The sequence below is a fragment of the Bufo gargarizans genome, chromosome 4 (genome assembly GCF_014858855.1).
Source record: "Bufo gargarizans isolate SCDJY-AF-19 chromosome 4, ASM1485885v1, whole genome shotgun sequence".
Taxonomy (NCBI): domain Eukaryota; kingdom Metazoa; phylum Chordata; class Amphibia; order Anura; family Bufonidae; genus Bufo; species Bufo gargarizans.
In genome coordinates this window covers 523,784,357-523,806,131 of record NC_058083.1, presented here as the reverse complement: position 1 = coordinate 523,806,131, position 21,775 = coordinate 523,784,357, and the positions used below count along the sequence as shown (strand labels likewise).

At 45.6% G+C, this 21,775-nt stretch overlaps 1 protein-coding gene across 1 annotated transcript in view; it reads right to left on the bottom strand.

Annotated features, from left to right (window-relative positions):
* Positions 1 to 2,303: 2,303 nt before the first annotated feature.
* The window catches only part of LOC122936253 (calpain-13-like), a 139,431-nt gene continuing 119,959 nt past the window's right edge, over positions 2,304 to 21,775 (bottom strand). The window contains exons 21-25 of the mRNA XM_044292369.1: positions 19,743 to 19,821; positions 15,747 to 15,863; positions 11,284 to 11,339; positions 9,909 to 9,947; positions 2,304 to 2,522 (exon numbers count right to left, since the gene is read on the bottom strand). Coding sequence (XP_044148304.1) covers positions 9,921 to 9,947; positions 11,284 to 11,339; positions 15,747 to 15,863; positions 19,743 to 19,821 — 279 coding nt within the window. The 3' untranslated portion in view covers positions 2,304 to 2,522; positions 9,909 to 9,920. The remainder of the gene's footprint in view (positions 2,523 to 9,908; positions 9,948 to 11,283; positions 11,340 to 15,746; positions 15,864 to 19,742; positions 19,822 to 21,775) is intronic.

Sequence of the window (21,775 nt, the reverse complement as noted above, 5' to 3'; positions counted from 1 at the left end):
GCCGCCACTACCGCCAATGGGGAGATAGCAGGGAGGAGGAGGGGAGGAGCTGTCGCCACTGCGCCACCAATTAATGTAAAACATAAGTATAGGCAGCGGTATCACAGACCCGGCACCCGGCCTCAATAGCAGGGCATGACGCGGCAATTAACCCCTCAGGTGCCACATCGCATGCCCTGTTATTGAGGCCGGGTCTGTGATACCGCTGCAGACAATTGTATACAGGAGTTAAAGAGGACCTTTCGTGGGTCCAAAGAATATGAACTTAGTAGTAGGCTGCATAGAGCGGCGCCCAGGGATCTAAGTGCACTTACTATTTGTCCTGGGCGCCGCTCCGTTCGCCCGCTGTGGCCCCGGGTATTTTCAACATTCAGAGCAAGGAGGAGGAGACGCCAGTGTCTCTCCGTCTCCATGACAGCAGCGCTGACCAATCACAGCGCAGCGCTCAGAGCCAGAAGATGTCCCTGGATGTGAGAGCTATGTGGTTTTCTCCTTAATGTAGTGCTGGCTCACTACTGTGACCTGCTTCTCATCTTCTCAAAGTCCTTTTTTTTAAAAAATTATATGCATTTTAAATTTGGCGACTAAAAAATGTAATTTGGCTCCTACATTTTTTAGTTTAGGAGCCAATGGCTCCTGGTCATTTTTTTTGTCTGGAGCACTGGGTTACTGATTGTATTCTACTGTGTGGCGCCTGAAGTAACAGAGACTAGCCTAGGCCTTATCGTAGTTAGATAGTTAGGGTTACATGTTTTGCTAGGCCTTACTGTACTGGACTGCGGCGCAGTATTTGACTTGCAGGCTCTGCTGCGTCCGCCACCGGGTAGGTGTGTCCTCTTTACCGGCACAGCAAGACTTGCAGGCTCTGCTGTGTGCGCCATCAGATAGGCCTGTCCCTCGGACAGGGACGGTGACTGTGGGCCTGGGGTATAATTTAGTCGGTGTATACTTATATTGTTGTGTGTTCACTATTGTTAAAGTAAAGTTTCTGTTCTTGCATATAAAGCTGGTGTCAGTTTTCGCTTTTCTTGTCTGTGACTTCGCTGTATCCTGGGGAGCCCACCCCGGTACACGGCTTACATAAGCATCTACAGATCAGCGAGTGGTAATGTATAAAACATAGTATTACAACATGTCATCACTTCTAGCCATATGTGCCAATACTGTGGGCTAATACTGGATGTCAGATTCTGTGATTATATGACCGCGGTTTATATACTAAAGGAGTGACTTTAACTGAGGATCGAACACAGGATAAAGCCGACAGCTCACTGAGCAATATAAATTTCCAAGAACTAAATATTTATTAAGTTAATTTATATACAGTGACTGCGCTCTTGAGGAGGATTGAATATAGACATTTCTTCATATATTCATACATTTTACATTTTACATTTTTTCTATCTTTTGCACCTGTACTTTTATTAGAAATATATTTATTTATTTACATTCTCTTTATCGGGGCCAATTTTAGAGAATTGATTGATTTGTGTTACACCCATCGAATCATTATTACTAATGTGAACTGCTGCCAACTAGAGACGGCTATGTTTATTGCTATGTTCACTGCCACCTTTTTGAATTAATATAAGAGGTGCAGAGATTGCTGTTAACACCAGTTCCATTACCGTCTATTAGTATTACCAACACTGTGGTTCTAGATATGCTATTCTTCATAATACTCCACGTAGGAGTCTATACTAGTATTATTTATTGTGGGATAGAATTAATTTTATTTTATAATTGATAAAAAAAAAAATGTAATGTTTCTTTTTATGTAATTTGGTGTACTAATAAATTATTGAGATATTTTTAATCCTTGCGACACCAGATACTAGTGTGCCATCCATCTTTTCTATTTTTTCAGTGTAATTCAGTAGATTCCTGGTATGACAGGGACACACAGCGTCATAAATCATCGTAAATCTGTGCGATCCTTGTTCTATTTGTTTGCGGTGCGGACGGATCAAGGACCCATTCAAGTTAAATGGGTCTCGATCCATCCCGGGCGCCACACGGACGTTGCCCGTGCATTGGGGACCACAGATTGCGGTCCCGAATGCACGGAACAGATGCACAACGTTTGTGTGCACGAGGACTTATAGTGTTAGTAGTGTATGCAGAATTGTACGTGTCTCTGCATGCTGCGCAACAGTCATTCAATCGAGACTCGCCGTTTTGTGTTGGCAGATGCTGTATATGTGCTCTACCTATAGAGACTCAACACAGATGATATTATTTATTTTATTTAACCATTTTTACAAAACAAAAAAAGGAGATTTTCTGGGCGACACAATGTAAACTTTAATTTAACAATTAAGAAATTATCTACATGAAACTTCACAGATATAAGAGATCAGTTGGCTTAAGAGCTCCGGACATTCACATTAGATAAAATACATTTACCACACATTGTACAGGGAACAAAGAAATGTAAACAGCAAGACATCGTAAGTCTCAAGCATAAAGAATCAAAGAGCTGTGCAGATCAGTCAGACACTTTCACAGAGGATACTCATCTCCTACAAGATACAATGTATTCAGATAAATGCAGATAATTGTAAAGGTTAATATAAAAAAATTGTCATATACATTACATTATTTATCCCTTACTGATCCTGAGTTACATCCTGTATTATACTCCGGAGCTGCACTCACTATTCTGCTGGTGCAGTCACTGTGTACATACATTACATTACTGATCCTGAGTTACATCCTGTATTATACTCCGGAGCTGCACTCACTATTCTGCTGGTGCAGTCACTGTGTACATACATTACATTATTTATCCTTTACTGATCCTGAGTTACATCCTGTATTATACTCCGGAGCTGCACTCACTATTCTGCTGGTGCAGTCACTGTGTACATACATTATTTATCCTTTACTGATCCTGAGTTACATTCTGTATTATACTCCGGAGCTGCACTCACTATTCTGCTGGTGAAGTCACTGTGTACATACATTACTTATCCTGTACTGATCCTGAGTTACACCCTGTATTATACTCCAGAGCTGCACTCACTATTCTGCTGGTGAAGTCACTGTGTACATACATTACTAATCCTATACTGATCCTGAGTTACATCCTGTATTATACTCCGGAGCTGCACTCACTATTCTGCTGGTGCAGTCACTGTGTACATACATTACATTACTTATCCTGTACTGATCCTGAGTTACATCCTGAATTATACTCCAGAGCTGCACTCACTATACTGCTGGTGCAGTCACTGTGTACATACATTACATTACTTATCCTGTACTGATCCTGAGTTACATCCTGTATTATACTCCAGAGCTGCACTCACTATTCTGCTGGTGGAGTCACTGTGTACATACATTACTTATCCTGTACTGATCCTGAGTTTTACAGCAAGACACGGAGGCTCATATTGCTTTCTCCTTCTTTACTTTCCACCAATAGCAGCAAAGAAGAAATTTACATAATCATAACAACAAAGGATCCTCCCCTCTCAGATCCTATATCAATCGGCTCCTCTTCAGTAACTTCCTCTTTCTTTGCTGCTCCACCAGCTAAGTACATCTGCATTTTCTCTTGTCATGTTGCTATATTGCTGTGTTTCTTGTAGGATTGTTTGTCTGCGCTGCTTTCATCTAGGGTGACTAACCCTTATGTGCAGCGCTTCCTGGTGGGTTATTTCCCCACTGTTTTTTATCCCCCTTTAGGTTCTGTATTTGCCTTCAGTTATCACTGTCCCCATTTTGGCCTGTGTTTCATTTTCATCCCCTTGCCACACTCCGTTTCTGCGCAGCGTTCCCCTTCAGTTTTCACTGTCCCCATTTTGGCCTGTTTTTCATTTTTTATCCCCTTACCACACTCCGTTTCTGCGCAGCGTTTCCCCTTTTACCGACCGCTTGTCTCTACATTGGGAGGCGGGGCCTCCCTCCCCGTCTTCCTCGCTTCACTCTGCCCGCGATTCGGGCCTTGCTCCCCTGCCGGCCGCGAGATCTCGCGAGATCTCGGCGGCCATCTTGGATGACGCGATTGTCCCGCGAGATCTCGGCGGCCATTTTGTTTTCTTGGTCGCGATTTCTTGTGGGCAGTTCATACCCAGTGCTCCCTGCTTGCTGCTCCTGCCGCCCTCGTTCTTCTAGCTGCGCCCCCCCCTGTATTGTGGTACCTTGCGCTGTGCGTTACTAGGCTAGTCATTGCTTGGTTACGTCCCCCTTACTTGCGGCCAGTTAATTTCAGGTCTGATTACCTCATCATGTCCCACCCTGCCCAGTCTCCCACTAATGCCCCCCCCTCTTCTCCTGAGGATCATAGGGCACCTGGGGAGGGTGCACAGGCACAGGATTTTCTGCGCTCTGTGTCTGATGCTGTCATGGCTGCCATGGCTCCATGACCACTATACTGTCCCAGAGCATTACCTAGGCGCTATCTGCGCAGCCTACAAGAGTAGCTCTGCAGGATACCCAGAACACACCGCAGCCTACCTGTATTGAGCCTCCTGTTTCACAGGAGATCTTGACTGGTGCGCATCCTGCCACCCAAGGTAACGTGCATAGTTCACGTGAAAGGGCCTCATCACGCCAGGCAGAACGGGCGCGAACATGGAAGTGCGCTAGAGCACAATCCCCTAATGTGTCTGACTCAGACAGAGCATCGGACGAGGAGGCTTTTGCGGATGTGGATTATGTGTCAGAGGAGGATATTTCTCCCCCATTTGAGGGCCCCTCAGTTACCGCTCCTGCGGCCTCCTCTGCCAAGGACGTTGCGTCCTCCTCCGCCATGTGTCGGTCAGACATTCTGCTGGACTCAGCGGGTGAACCTATGTTCAACCCCGACACTTTGCATCACCCTAGATCGGCGGAGTGGCTTCCCACTGATCAGGTGGGTAGCTATTTGGAGCACTGGGTGCGTCGCCCCCTGAGCCGTGAATCACAGAACAAACTTAGGGCCAAGTGCCCCAGCCCACTAGTCCCCAATAAGGTGTATGACACCCCTGTGGTGGACCCCAAGATGTCTCAGTTTTTGGCCAAAACTGGTTGGAACCCTTAAAAGGGCCTGGACTCAGCCCTGCACAGCTGCCAGGATAACGTGCTGGATATCTTCGGCCCGCTGGCCGAGATTTTCGAACTAGCTGAGGTAGCTAGGACTGAGGGCTCCCCTATTGCCCTGAAGAGTTGCGGGGTTGGACCCAAAGGGCGATCTGCATCTCCGGGAATGCCAACACCACTTTGGCAATCAAAGGCGTAAGGCCATTTTGTTTAAAATTGATCCCAAGTTGTCAAAGTTGGCGCTCACAGAAGCGGGTAAGGACGCCCAGGGTCTCCTGTTCGGCGATTCCTTTATTAAGATATGGGGCAATTTGTTGGCACCTTCACCGTGCTAGACAAGGCCCAATAATCCATGCGCAGGGTATTTCAGGGACGGGTCTCTAATCGGGCCGGCAGTAGCAGGGGCTACCTGTCCGGCCATGCAGACTTTCAGGCCCGTGGCGCAGGTAGAGTTTCCTTTGGTCAGCGACCTCCCTTCCAGGATCGATGCGACCCATCTCCTTTCTTCTCGTCCAGAGGAGGCCAGTGGCGATCTCGTTCCTTCAGAGGCGACCCGACCTCTCGCAGACCCTTCGGTAAGTTCTCCTCTGATTGGGGATTCTATGGCCCCTTGTGTAGGGGGCAGACTCCAACTTGTTTCTCATGTTTGGAGCCTCATCACATCAGACCCATGGGTGCTGACCACAGTCAGTTTTTTTGTATAGAGCTCACGGGGTCCCGTGCATGCTTCCCCTCCCCCCCCCCCGCCCATACCAATGTCGCGCCTGGATTGCGCACTAGTAGATTCGGAGCCCTGTATACGGTGGTGCACTACCGTCATTTCAAAATGGAGGGGATTCTCCTCCTTCGAGATCTTTTGACACCAGGAGATTGGATGGTAAAGCTGGATCTAAAAGATGCTTACCTGTCTCCCGTTCGGGTTGTCTTCAGCTCCTTGGTGCTTCACCGAACTGCTGCGTCCGGTCGTGTCATGGTTGAGGAGTCGGGGTGTTCCCCTCATCATTTACCTGGACGACATCCTCCTGATGCACGAATCCAGGGCGGGTCTTCTGGAACATCTGCAGTGGACGGCGGACCTACTGACGGACCTCGGTTTCCTCCTCAACGCGGAAAAATCATGCCTCATCCCATCGCAGAGGATGGAGTTTCTGGGCTTTAGGGTGGATTCGATCTCGGAATCCCTCAGCCTTCCAATGACGGAGTTACGTGCGATCCGCAAGGAGTTGAGACATGCTCGTCTTGTCCCTCACCTTTCATTACGTCACCTGGCCCGCATCATTGGGCTCCTAGCATCTTCAATTCAGGCCGTGTTTCCAGCGCCGTTGCACTACCGTGCTCTCTAGAGGCTGAAGATTGCGCATCTTCGGATCGGTGCCTCCTTTGCGGACGTGGTGGTCTTGGACTCGGAAGCCCGGGAGGAGTTGCGTTGGTGGATCGCCAATCTGTGTGGAATGGCAGGGCGAACTTCGGCTTCCTTCCGGAGTTGACCTTCGAGTCGGATGCGAGCCTCCAGGGATGGGGGTCTCATTGCAACGGAGTCTCCACGGGAGGATCTTTGTCGGCGGAGGAGTCTCTCCTCCACATCAACGCCTTGGAGCTCCTGGCCGGTTCCTTCGCGGTCAGGAGTTTCTCCAGTGGGATCGCCAATACATGCATCAGGCTGCGGATGGACATCGTCTCGGCAGTCCGTTACGTCATCCGGTTGGGAGGTACCCACTCGGCAACCTTGGCGCGGTTAGCCAAGGAGTTTTGGTCGTCTTGCCTCTCCAGGGACATCATGGTGCAGGCGGAATACCTGCCGGGTCTGAGCAACGTCCGCGTGGATTGGAACTCTCGCTACCTGTCGGATGGCAGCGATTGGCAGTTGGATCCGGAGGTGTTCTCGGCAATTTCGGACATGTGGGGCCTGATGACCATCGATCTCTTTGTTTCTCGGCTCAACCGGCAACTCACCCGGTTTTACAGTTGGCGTCCGGATCCGGAAGCAGTGGCGGTGGACGCGTTCCTCCAAGACTGGTCGTCTTCCCGCCTTTACGCTTTTTCCCCGTTCGCAATGGTCCCGCGGACTCTCCTTCGGGTTCGTCGCCATCGGGCGGATTTGGTACTGGTAGTCCCGTTCTGGGGGTCTCAAGACTGGTATCCTACGTTGATGGGGATCCTAGTGGAGGTACCTGTTTTTCTCCCGTCTCTCGTGGACCTCCTTCGCAACCCTCAGGATCTTCTCCTGCTCGGCGTTTCCCTTTGGCTGTTGGCGTGCCGGATCTCAGGACACCTGGAGCTGTCGATGGCATTTCGGAGGCGACTCGACAGTTACTGGACGACGCATGGGCTCCCGGCACCAGAAAGTCTTATCGGGCAGCCGGGAGAAATTGGGCTAGCTGGGGCTTGGAACGGGACTTGGATCCCGTTTCTGCACCTGTTGCTCACCTTTTGCAGTTCCTCACCTCCCTTTTTTGAGGCAGGTAAGGCGTACCGGACCATCAACCTCTTCAGGTCGGCTATTTCCTCTACTCATCAGGGTTATAAAGGCGTCCTTGCGGGTCAACATCCTTCGGTTTCTCGCCTTTTGAGGGGTTCTCGGTTGGTGCGCCCTCCTCGGCCTCGTTTTTCGACTACCTGGGACGTCTCTCTGGTGTTTCCTTTTTGTCCTCTTGGCCGGAGAATTCGGCTCTCTCTGTGAGACAGTTGTCCGCTAAATTGTTGGCGTTGTTTTGTCTTATTTCTTGCAGACGGGTCTCGGATGCTCGGGCCCTCGACTTTGGCGCACGTTCTTTTACCCCGGAAAGGCGTCACTTTCAACATTTCGCGTCGCACCAAGACTTACATCAATTCTGTCTCCTATCCCAGTTTTCCTTCTGCTCTGATTTTGTGTCCTGTGGCTTGTCTGAGAGAATATGCGTCCAGGACTAGAGCCCATCGTTCTTCGATTGGAGGACGTTTTGCGGTTGGCTGATTGGTCTCATGTTACCGCGTTTAGGAAATTTTATTTTCGTCCCCCGTCTCATTTGTTTTCTTCTATTATAGATCGGCTTTGAACTTGCAATATGAGCCTCCGTGTCTTGCTGTAAAACTTAATGATTTTCCTATTCATGACGTAAAGTCATAGTTTTATTAAAGACACGGAGGCGAGTATTGCCCGCCCTGTTCCCGCCCTTGGGTCTCCTCACGGTTTTTTATTGCAGTGGATTTTTTCCTTGTTTTTCTGATGATGGTCGTTTTTTGTTAATATTGTTATTGTTATGGTTGTACCTTTTAGTGTTACTGTTATCAGATCTTTTATGCTCTTATTATTTATATTATTATTATAATGCTTGTTATTATTATCGTATATTGTTGATCTGTCATTTTATCCCTGTCATGTATGTTTGAGTACTGGGATTTCCGGATGTGACGGGTCTTGACGTGTATGTTTCACCTGGGCCTGTGGTCTGTTTCTCTTTTTCAGGTTGAAGGTCGATTCGGAATTCGGTGCCGTTTTTCTGGCTGAGTTGCCACGGGGTCTATGGCTCTACGTCGTTCTGAGTTTACAGACGTTAGCCAGGGTGGCTCGATTTTGCGGTTTGGTGGACCTGATTGGTGGTCGTTCCTCGGGTCCAGTTCCGGTTCCAGTTTCAGTTACGGTGTTATGGATGGTGTCGGATACAAAGAAAGAGGAAGTTACTGAAGAGGAGCCGATTGATATAGGATCTGAGAGGGGAGGATCCTTTGTTGTTATGATTATGTAAATTTCTTCTTTGCTGCTATTGGTGGAAAGTAAAGAAGGAGAAAGCAATACTCGCCTCCGTGTCTTTAATAAAACTATGACTTTACGTCATGGAATAGGAAAATCATTAAGTTACATCCTGTATTATACTCCAGAGCTGCACTCACTATTTTGCTGGTGAAGTCACTGTGTACATACATTACTAATCCTGTACTGATCCTGAGTTACATCCTGTATTATACTCCAGAGCTGCACTCACTATTCTGCTGGTGGAGTCACTGTGTACATACATTACATTATTTATCCTTTACTGATCCTGAGTTACATCCTGTATTATACCCCAGAGCTGCACTCACTATTTTGCTGGTGCAGTCACTGTGTACATACATTACTTATCCTGTACTGATCCTGAGTTACATCTTGTATTATACTCCAGAGCTGCATTCACTATTCTGCTGGTGGAGTCACTGTGTACATACATTACATTACTTATCCTGTACTGATCTTGAGTTACATCCTGTATTATACTCCAGAGCTGCACTCACTATTCTGCTGGTGGAGTCACTGTGTACATGCATTACTTGTCCTGTACTGATCCTGAGTTACATCCTGTATTATACTCCAGAGCTACACTCACTATTCTGCTGGTAGGGTCACTGTGTACATACATTACTTATCCTGTACTGATCCTGAGTTACATCCTGTATTATTCTCCAGAGCTGCACTCACTATTCTGCTGGTGGAGTCACTGTGTACATACATTACATTACTTATCCTGTACTGATCCTGATTTACATCCTGTATTATACCCCAGAGCTGCACTCACTATTCTGCTGGTGCAGTCACTGTGTACATACATTACATTACTTATCCTGTACTGATCCTGAGTTTCATCCTGTATTATACCCCAGAGCTGCACTCACTATTCTGCTGGTGCAGTCACTGTGTACATACATTACATTACTTATCCTGTACTGATCCTGAGTTACATCCTGTATTATACTCCAGAGCTGCACTCACTATTCTGCTGGTGCAGTCACTGTGTACATACATTACTTATCCTGTACTGATCCTGAGTTACATCCTGTATTATACTCCAGAGCTGAGATCACTCTTTTGCACTGTTCAGAGTTTTGTACCCGCACCCTTCCTGTTTATGGTGATCTGTACAGTGACTTACCTGCCTCCTTGGTCAGCTGGACATAATAATCTGCATCCACTGCAAAGAAAACACACAATCCGCACAGTCATTTAATAATTATGCAGGAAGTAGGATCAGCGTAGATCATACACAACGTGAACGATCTTCTAATTTAGTAGAAGTGAAATCATAACTCCCATCAGGCAACAGCAGCACAGCCGCAGGTTAGAGATGGCTGATCTACGTTATATGAGCGCCTGCTCTGAAGGAGATTACAGCAGGTATGTTAGATTTTGCTGACAGTCTCAGACACCCAGTAGAAACTGTGAGGATGGGTTTTCTTTGGGTTTTCTGAAAATAGACTACAATAAAACTACTTCAATGGCGCTCTGTGTGTCCACTAAAGTGTGGCAGCGGAACCGCAATATCTGCTGCACGAGAAGAGGCCCTAAATGTATGATGGTAGCGATACCGCGCTCTAGGACTAGGTTAGATTTACTGCTATAAAGCAAAACAGGGTTAAAGTCAGGGATCGCTGGTTCGCTGGTGCCGAAGTCCGGGATGTAAGCCTGTTTGCAATCCGCTTTAGATGGCACGCAGCCTCGCGCCCCGGCCGGTGGTGCGGTGCTGCAGCAGATAGGAGTTTAGCAATTTTTGCGCTCAGTAGGAGCAGCGAGTGACGTCACTTCCGTGGTCGCCAATGACCACAGGCGCCAAAGAAATCTGGCCCAACGCGTTTCGAACAGACGCTGTTCTTCCTCGGGGAGTGTTACGTAGCTACTAACGCTGTCTCTATTGATGCGCTCACTGCCTTACTATTGATAGTTAACTCCTTCTGTGCCTGTATTACACAGACCTACCAATATGGCCATCATTCAAAAGCAAACAGCTCTATTTCAGCGTTCAGACCATTCGGCATTAATGTATCTATATTAAATATCCATTTTGCCTCCGCTCTGGACATTTCTTTAATAAAATCGCCACCTTCTTTTATTCCTCTTTATTATCTCTACTCCTCCTTTTTTTAATGGCGGGACAGTGGATGGCCCTCTCGTTTCCTCTCTATATTATATATATATGTTCCCCTGTCCTCTTTTTCAGGGGTCTCTTGGTGCGGCCGACATACACCTTTTTGCAGGGTCACGTTATTGTATATATCACACCCCTGCTGTTGCAGGTTATAAAATCTTTTATAGTTTGCTTGTATGACTCCTCAGTATTCATTATCTTTTTATCATAATATTTTTTACAGCCTTTACATGTGCTACATGGATAGAAGCCGCCCCCTCCTTCTGCTTTTTTAATGGGATTTTTCTTATTTACATTTATTCCTGTACAAATATATTACCTATATTTTGTGCCTACCCCCCTAAATGTGGTAGTATTGTGTGGTACGCTGTCATGTGGCACTCACCTCCTCTGCGCTCAGGTATACTCCCGCTCCATCCTTTGTTAAGTTCTTGAAGACTTCTGGAAATGGATGATGATAACCGGGGTGTTATTTCTGTCACAGCATGTACAGTGCCTCCATATCCTGCCTCATACACACACGTCTTCACTTGCCATCAGCCATGCTCAGTGCCTCCATAACATATCTAGCAGTATCGGGCAACACGTTGATGTCCACAGATATTGTCAGTGACTGCTTAACACTGCCCTATATACAGTAGTTAGTACCCACATAACACTGCCCTCCATACCTGGGGCATCCATAACATTACCAGCCATATATATGTGCCCCCATAACATTGCCCGTTATAGTCAGTGTCTCCAAAATATATTTCTCAGCCATAGTCAGTGCTTCCATAACAATGCAAGACGTAGCCGGGGCCTTCATAATATTGCCTGAGATAGTCAGTGCCTCCATAATACAGTCAGCCACAGTCAGTGCCTCCATAATACAGTCAGCCACAGTCAGTGCCTCCATAATACGGTCAGCCACGGTCAGTATCTCCATAATACGGTCAGCCATGGTCAGTGCCTCCATAATACGGTCAGCCATGGTCAGTATCTACATAATACGATCAGCTACAGTCAGTGCCTCCATAATACGGTCAGCCGTGGACAGTGCCTCCATAATACGGTCAGCCGTGGTCAGTATCTCCATAATACGATCAGCTACAGTCAGTGCCTCCATAATACGGTCAGCCGTGGACAGTGCCTCCATAATACGGTCAGCCGCGGTCAGTGCCTCCATAATACGGTCAGCCGTGGTCAGTATCTCCATAATATGGTCAGCCGTGGTCAGTATCTCCATAATACGGTCAGCCGTGGTCAGGGTACCAGGTAGGTTGATGTACTGCTCCAAATTAGTAGAAAATTATCTTAACGTGCACGGAGAAATCAAACTCAGACACACTCCCGGTAGGAGGTGACTAAAAGTGGTGCATTTTTATTGGTTACTGGGAAGAAATATCAAGCATTCAATGGGTTAGGCCTCATGCACACGACCGTTGTTGGGTCCCGTGTCCGTTGTTCCTTTTTCCATCATTTTCTGCGGACCCATTGACTTTCAACGGCTAATGCACCGTTTGTCATCCGCGTCCGTGATCCGTGTTTCCAGTCCGTGAAAAAAATATGATCTGTCCTATTTCTTTCACGGACAACGGTTCGCGGACCCATTCAAGTCAATGGGTCCGTGAAAAAACACAGAGGCACACAAGATTGTCATCCGCGTCCGTTTTTTTCCTATCATTTGCATGCCAAACTTGACTTAGACTTTCCCTCATGTCTGGTGATCCTCCAAAAATAAAGGAAGACACACGGATCACGGAACAACGGAACCCCTTTTTGCGGACCGCAAAAAAATACTGTTGTGTGCATGAGGCCTTAATCTTACACTTCTTTTTCATCAGGCTGACTTAAGAAATCATCTAACAGCACAGCTCTGCAGCCCCCTCACTGACATGTACCTAGGGCTTTGGAATGCGCTCCGTCCCCCCTCCCGTCTTCAAGATAGTAGGGAAAGCTGTGCGCGCCTGGTGATACATCCAGGAAGCAGGACTTTCTCTACTAAGCGGTGTCTGAGCAGTGTGACGCAAGTGTATAAAACAAGCAAGTATCCATACTGTTTTAATAGTCCATAACACCAGTACCTCCATAATACGGTCTGCCATAGTCAGAACCTCCATAACAATGCAAGACATAGTCAGTGCCTCCATAATACGATCAGCCATAGTCAGTGCCTCCATAACAATGCATGACATAATGTGGGCTTTCGCAATATTGCCTGAGATAGTCAGTACCTCCATAATATGGTCAGTACCTCCATAATATGGTCAGTACCTCCATAATACGATTAGCCATAGTCTGCACCTCCATAACAATGCAAGACATAGTCAGTACCTCCATAATACGGTCAGCCATAGTCAGTGCCTCCATAACAATGCAAGACATAGTCTGGGCTTTCACAATATTGCCTGAGATAGTCAGTACCTCCATAATATGCTCAGCCATGGCCAGTACCTCCATAATACAGTCTGCCATAGTCTGAACCTTTATAACAATGCAAGACATAGTCAGTACCTCTATAATACAGTCAGCCATAGTCAGTGCCTCCACAACAATGTCAGAAATAGTCAGTACATTTATAATGTTGTCTGATATAGTCAGTGCTTTCTTATCATTGTCTGTCATAGTCAGTAAGTACACAAAAATGTCAGACATCGTCATGGTGTTCATAATATTATCAACCATTGTCTGTGCACACATAAAATGTCCAGCCATAGTCAGTGCCTCCATAATACTGTCAGTCATAGTCAGTGCCTCCATAATACTGTCAGTCATAGTCAGTGCCTCATAATACTGTCAGTTAGTCAGTGCCTCCATAATACTGTCAGCCATAGTCAGTGCCTCCATAATACTGTCAGCCATAGTCAGTGCCTCCATAATACTGTCAGTCATAGTCAGTGCCTCCATAATACTGTCACGCATAGTCAGTGCTTCCATAATACTGTCAGTCATAGTCAGTGCCTCCATAATACTGTCAGTCATAGTCAGTGCCTTATAATACTGTCAGTCATAGTCAGTGCCTCCATAATACTGTCAGTCATAGTCAGTGCCTCCATAATACTGTCAGTCATAGTCAGTGCCTCATAATACTGTCAGTCATAGTCAGTGCCTCCATAATACTGTCAGTCATAGTCAGTGCCTCATAATACTGTCAGTCATAGTCAGTGCCTCCATAATACTGTCAGTCATAGTCAGTGCCTCATAATACTGTCAGTCATAGTCAGTGCCTCCATAATACTGTCAGTCATAGTCAGTGCCTCCAAAATACTGTCAGTCATAGTCAGTGCCTCCATAATAATGTCAGCCATAGTCAGTGTCTCCATAATACTGTCAGCCATAGTTAGTGCCTCCATAATACTGTCAATCATAGTCAGTGCCTCATAATACTGTGAGTCATAGTCAGTGCCTCCATAATACTGTCAGCCTTAGTCAGTGTCTCATAATACTGTGAGTCATAGTCAGTGCCTCCATAATACTGTCAGTCATAGTCAGTGCCTCCATAATACTGTCAGCCATAGTCAGTGCCTCCATAATACTGTCAGTCATAGTCAGTGCCCCCATAATACTGTCAGTCATAGTCAGTGCCTCATAATACTGTCAGTCATAGTCAGTGCCTCCATAATACTGTCAGTCATAGTCAGTGCCTCATAATACTGTCAGTCATAGTCAGTGCCTCCATAATACTGTCAGTCATAGTCAGTGCCTCCAAAATACTGTCAGTCATAGTCAGTGCCTCCATAATAATGTCAGCCATAGTCAGTGTCTCCATAATACTGTCAGCCATAGTTAGTGCCTCCATAATACTGTGAGTCATAGTCAGTGCCTCCATAATACTGTCAGCCTTAGTCAGTGTCTCATAATACTGTGAGTCATAGTCAGTGCCTCCATAATACTGTCAGCCACAGTCAGTGCCTCCATAATACTGTCAGCCATAGTCAGTGCCTCCATAATACTGTCAGCCATAGTCAGTGCCTCCATAATACTGTCAGCCATAGTCAGTGCCTCCATAATATTGTCAGCCATAGTCAGTGCCTCCATAATACTGTCAGCCATAGTCAGTGCCTCCATAATACTGTCAGTCATAGTCAGTGCCTCCATAATACTGTCAGCCACAGTCAGTGCCTCCATAATACTGTCAGCCATAGTCAGTGCCTCCATAATACTGTCAGCCATAGTCAGTGCCTCCATAATACTGTCAGCCATAGTCAGTGCCTCTATAATACTGTCAGCCATAGTCAGTGCCTCTATAATACTGTCAGCCATAGTCAGTGCCTCCATAATACTGTCAGCCCTAGTCACTGCCTCCATAATACTGTCAGCCATAGTCAGTGCCTCCATAATACTGTCAGCCATAGTCAGTGCCTATTCTGATTTGTCAGTCAGTGAAGGGTAATACAGGCTGGAGCTGGGACATGACACCGGTGCAGCGCTGCATGTGATATGAATGGATCTTCATGGACTGAATTTACTTTCTTGCTGTAACTTTACAGCTATTGATGCCCATTAATAAGTTTCATGTCAGTGTGCAGTAATGTGACCGTGATGTGCGGCAGAAGCAGCGATGACCCAGGGGCTAATCTACACCCTACTAATTTCAGCTGTGTGATTCCTTAATAATAGGTTAGGATCGCTGCCACGCTGGCTGCTCCCAGGGTTCAAGCCACAGACAACAATGGGCTATGGTTCATTCATGAGTTTCACCCATAGACTAAGACTTATAGTGGCCTAAACCCCAGGTAGGTGACCATAGTACTTCCTGTAGTACACGAGAGAGGCATTCATAGGCTATCCATGCAGCCCATACTAATACTTCACTACAAATCCCCAAAAATACCAAATATTGATCCCCACATTTATACCACTTACTTGTCACAGTCTCCAGTCGGATCATACAGCAGACAAAGTCCGCAAAGCTCAGCTTCTGTGCGTAGTTTGCGTATCTCAGGAGCATGATGTTCAGTACCGCGTCACTAACCAGCAGACCTGCCAAAGAAGTCCAAAATAGTTTTACATCCCTCTCAAAGCATCCTGGTGACCACAGCTAAAGCAAGCTCCCCGAAGAGGTCCCTGCAAACAGCTCCTCATACCTCAGCTACTTAGACCCCTGTGGCCATACTATGGAACGAGAGCTATGTGGGGGCTAACTGTATGTGTTGTACCCCAGACCTGGGCTCATCTGAAAATGTTTTATTATGTATTATGTAGGCAATGGTTGACAGGAGCAGGGCTAACCACCATCTTCCTCCCCTCTTGGTAGGAGTGGGCTGGTCCTACTTCCTGCCAGGAGGAGGAGTTTGAGTCCAGACAGAGTGGAGGTAGAAAGCCAGAGCTCCTACCCCAAGGGACCTTAACCAGTTCTCCTTTTAAATCCTCACTCCAGGGAGATTATCCGAATCAAGAAGCCTACTTTGTAAAAAGCAGAGTGATCAGCAACATTCAGCTCCACAGACCCTGCTGCCAGTGAGGGAAAATAGGTGAGACACCCATCACCTAGAACATTCTAATATCAAGCCTCTATCACCCAGTGAACACCTATATCCACAAGTGCCTGTAAGTGCCATTTAATTGCCACTTATCCAGCCACCATACCTCCGCATCTGGTGCCAGGATCTGCACTTTGTACTTCATACTGCTGGATGTGGCACAAGTTATATTCTGCACTAAGTAAAAAGAGACTTTTATACGTTTTTTCAAATCTCATTTCCACAGCATTAATCCCCAGGGAGCGACAGTCTAAGGGAGTACACCATAAAACAACACCTCGTCACTACCACCCCCATTCTCTGCACCAACTCCTCAGGGGGCTCTCTGCACATTCACATCTGAATGGTCAAGCTTTGGGTTAGTAAAGCACTGCCCGTGTCATAATCATGATCCAAACCCTACAGACTTGAACAAATCACAAAAGAACCTCCAGGAACTCTCATGTCAAGATCTGTCCCCTCGTGAATGACAACTAATGTCCTTACACAGCGATCACCCCTCAATGAACCCTGAAACTTCAATATCATTAAACTCAAAGTCCGCGATTAGCCGTGGCCGATACATCAGCGTTACCAGACGTTCTTCTAGAAGTGGAAGTAATAAGCCTTGTCTGTTCACTGGAACAATGTATCCATCCTTATTTTCCAGCTTAAAGATCTGGGACTGCGGTGATTTACTGACTGGTGAGAGACATGAAGGTCGTGCTGCTCTAATGTCATTCACATTGATGGGTTTAACCCTTTGATTCTTACTGTGATCCCAGTCTTAACGAAGTAACGTAATGCATAATGTAATGTTCTGCAGCTTTCTTACAGAGCTTGTAGCCATTCATCACCATTTGTAACACCTCTGCTTTCAGTCAGTAACCTTCAGTCTTTATGTGCAAAAGCTGAAACCCTGTACAGATCTAGTACATCTCACAGCTGAGGGTTTGGTACAATTAAATCCTGTGTGGTCTAAATAAAAATAATAAAAAAAATATATAGAACCACAGTCGTCACTACTCAGCGCAATACGGTACCACTGGAATCCAACATGCAGTGATACCGGTGGTGCTCTGCTACATAAGCGATCCAGACCACATAAATGAACGAGTCACCGAATGTTCACAACTAGCAGCTTTATTGTCGGTTAAAACACAGCAGATGAAGAAATGCAGAAATGTAAGGCAACAGCCATATCGCGCTAGATAGCGCTTGGTCAAGCCCAAAGCTCGAAACGGCTGTTTTGAAAAGATGTGTTTTTAATGGACGTTTGAAGGTTGGAGAAGTTGTGGATTGACCTAGTATTCCGGGGCAGAGTATTCCAGAGAGTAGGTGCAGCTCGAGAAAAGTCTTGAAGACGGGAGTGAGAGGTACGAATTATGGAGGTTATTAATCTTAGGTCTCTAACAGAACGGAGAGCACGAGTAGGGTGGTAGATGGAGATGAGGGAGGAGATGTATGGAGGTGCAGCACTGTGGAGAGCACGAGTAGGGTGGTAGATGGAGATGAGGGAGGAGATGTATGGAGGTGCAGCACTGTGGAGAGCACGAGTAGGGTGGTAGATGGAGATGAGGGAGGAGATGTATGGAGGTGCAGCACTGTGGAGAGCACGAGTAGGGTGGTAGATGGAGATGAGGGAGGAGATGTATGGAGGCGCAGCACTGTGGAGAGCAGGAGTAGGGTGGTAGATGGAGATGAGGGAGGAGATGTATGGAGGCGCAGCGCTGTGGAGAGCACAAGTAGGGTGGTAGATGGAGATGAGGGAGGAGATGTATGGAGGCGCAGCACTGTGGAGAGCACAAGTAGGGTGGTAGATGGAGATGAGGGAGGAGATGTATGGAGGCGCAGCGCTGTGGAGAGCACAAGTAGGGTGGTAGATGGAGATGAGGGAGGAGATGTATGGAGGCGCAGCACTGTGGAGAGCACGAGTAGGGTGGTAGATGGAGATGAGGGAGGAGATGTATGGAGGTGCAGCACTGTGGAGAGCACAAGTAGGGTGGTAGATTGAGATGAGGGAGGAGATGTATGGAGGCGCAGCACTGTGGAGAGCTTTGTGGGTGAGGGTGAGAAGTTTGAACTGTATTCTGTGGTGGAGGGCAACCAGTGAAGTGACTGGCACAGACTAGTAGCAGTTGGATGGATAGGCGAGCCTGGCTGCAGCATTTAGAACAGACTGAAGGGGGGAGAGTTTAGTGAGAGGGAGACCGGTTAGTAATGCGTTGCAGTAGTCAAGACGAGAATGAATTAAGGCAACAACAACAGTTTTTGTGGTTTCCACCGTAAGAAAAGGGTGGATTCTGGTGATATTCTTGAGGAGCAGACGACAAGAGCGTGTAAGAGAATAAATATGGGGAACAAAGGAAAGAGCAGAGTCAAATGTGGCCCCAAGACAGTGGGCATGTTGCACAGGAGTTATGATAGTGCTGCAGACCGAAATTGAAATATCAAGTTTAGGTGAGTTAGTAGATGGGGGGGAAAGACAAGAAGTTCAGTTTTTGAGAAGTTCAGTTTTAGATACAGAGAGGACAAGATGTTAGAGACAGCTGCCAGACAATTACTGGTGTTTTGGAGTAAAGCAGGGGGGATGTCAGGGGATGAAGTGTATAGTTGGGTGTCGTCAGCATAGAGATGATATTGAAAGCCAAATCTACTGATAGTCTGTCTGATGGGGTCTGTATAGAGGGAGAAGAGTAGAGGACCTAGTACTGAGCCCTGAGGAACGCCGACATCAAGAGGAACAGGAGAAGAACAAGAGCCAGCAAATGATACACTAAAGGAGCGGATATATAGAAAGAGAACCAAGAGAGAGCATGGTGAGGAGGAGTTTATGGTCTATGGTATCAAATGCTGCAGAGAGATCCAGCAGAATCAGTAGAGAATAGTCACCATTTCTTTTTGCTGTCAGGAGATCGTTAGACACTTTAGTAAGGGCAGTTTCTGTCGAGTGAAAAGGGCGAAAGGCAGATTGTAAGGGGTCAAGAAGAGAGTTTTCAGAGAGATAGACAAGACATTCAAGGAGTTTAGAGATGAAGGGGAGGTTAGAAACAGGTTGGTAGTTAGCAGCACAGGTCGGGTCAAGAGATGGTTTCTTTAGTAGTGGGGTTATAATAGTAATTTAAAGAGGAGGGAAAGATACCAGAGGAGATAGAGAGGTTAAAAATTGTAGTTAGGTGAATGATGACAGCCGGGGAGAGGGACTGGAGGAGGTGTGATGGAATAGAATCATTGCTACAGGTTGTGGGTCGAGAAGAAGAGAGAAGCCTGGAGACTTCTTCCTCTGTTATAGGGTCAAAAGAGGAGAGAGAGCATGTGGAGGATTGGGAGGGAGGAGGATTGAAATGATATGAGGATTGGGAGATTATTTCCTGCTAGAAACTGCCAGAAAGAATTTTACCTGCTTCTTGAACGGCTCTTGCCAAGGCAAATCCATCAAGGTATCCCGTCTGGTTCACATCAATGGAGCGAAATAGATCCTGAAACCATAACAAAAAGATGTTAGTGAAAATATTGGAACTTAGCAGATCAGAATTGACAGAATATTAGTCAAAGTAACTAGACTGATAAGGCTACTTTCACACTTGCGGCAGGACGGATCCGGCAGGCTGGTCTCCCTGGCTCCGTCCTTCCGCTATATCGCCATATCGCTGCTCTCCCTGTCGGATCCGTCCTTCCGCAGTTTCGCTGTATCGCCGGACCGCCGCTCCGTCCCTATTGACTATAATGGGGACAGGGGCGGCGCAGTACGGCAGTGCACGGCAAAAGGCCGCCGGACTAAAAGTCCTGCATGTCCGACTTTTTAGTCCGGCGGTCTCTGACCGCGAACTGCCGTACTGCGCCGGAGCGCCGTCCTCGTCCCCATTATAGTTAATGAGGACAGAGCGGCGGTCCGGCGATACGGCAAAACAGCGGAAGGACGTTACGACAGGGAGACCAGTCTGCCAGATCCGTCCTGCCGCAAGTGTGAAAGTACCCTAACTGAAGATAAAAACATAAAAGTATTAAAATACAATAATGTTTATAATATAATATAATAATGTTTATTTACTACAATACTCTCTCAAATGTACAAAAATATAACTACTATAATACTGCTCCTATGTACAAGAATATAACTACTATAATACTGCTCCTATGTACAAGAATATAACTACTATAATACTGCTCCTATGTACAAGAATATAACTACTATAATACTGCTCCTATGTACAAGAATATAACTACTATAATACTGCTCCTGTGTACAAGAATATAACTACTATAATAATGCTTATATGTACAAGAATATAACTACTATAATACTGCTCCTATGTACAAGAATATAACTACTATAATACTGCCTCCTATGTACAAGAATATAACTACTATAATACTGCCTCCTATGTACAAGAATATAACTACTATAATACTGCTCCTATGTACAAGAATATAACTACTATAATACTGCTCCTATGTACAAGAATATAACTACTTTAATACTGCGTCCTATGTACTAGAATATAACTACTATAATACTGCCTCCTATGTACAAGAATATAACTACTATAATACTGCTCCTATGTACAAGAATGTAACTACTATAATACTGCTCCTATGTACAAGAATATAACTACTATAATACTGCTCCTATGTACAAGAATATAACTACTATAATACTGCCTCCTATGTACAAGAATATAACTACTATAATACTGCTCCTATGTACAAGAATATAACTACTATAATACTGCCTCCTATGTACAAGAATATAACTACTATAATACTGCCTCCTATGTACAAGAATATAACTACTATAATACTGCTCCTATGTACAAGAATATAACTACTATAATACTGCTCCTATGTACAAGAATATAACTACTATAATACTGCGTCCTATGTACTAGAATATAACTACTATAATACTGCCTCCTATGTACAAGAATATAACTACTATAATACTGCTCCTATGTACAAGAATATAACTACTATAATACTGCCTCCTATGTACAAGAATATAACTACTATAATACTGCTCCTATGTACAAGAATGTAACTACTATAATACTGTTCCTATGTACAAGAATATAACTACTATAATACTGCTCCTATGTACAAGAATATAACTACTATAATACTGCCCCTATGTACAAGAATATAACTACTATAATACTGCTCCTATGTACAAGAATATAACTACTATAATACTGCTCCTATGTACAGGAATATAACTACTATAATACTGCCATCTATGTACAAGAATATAACTACTATAATACTGCTCCTATGTACAAGAATATAACTACTATAATAATGCCTCCTATGTACAAGAATATAACTACTATAATACTGCCTCCTGTGTACAAGAATATAACTACTATAATACTGCTCCTATGTACAAGAATATAACTACAACAATACTGCCTCCTATGTACAAGAATATAACTACTA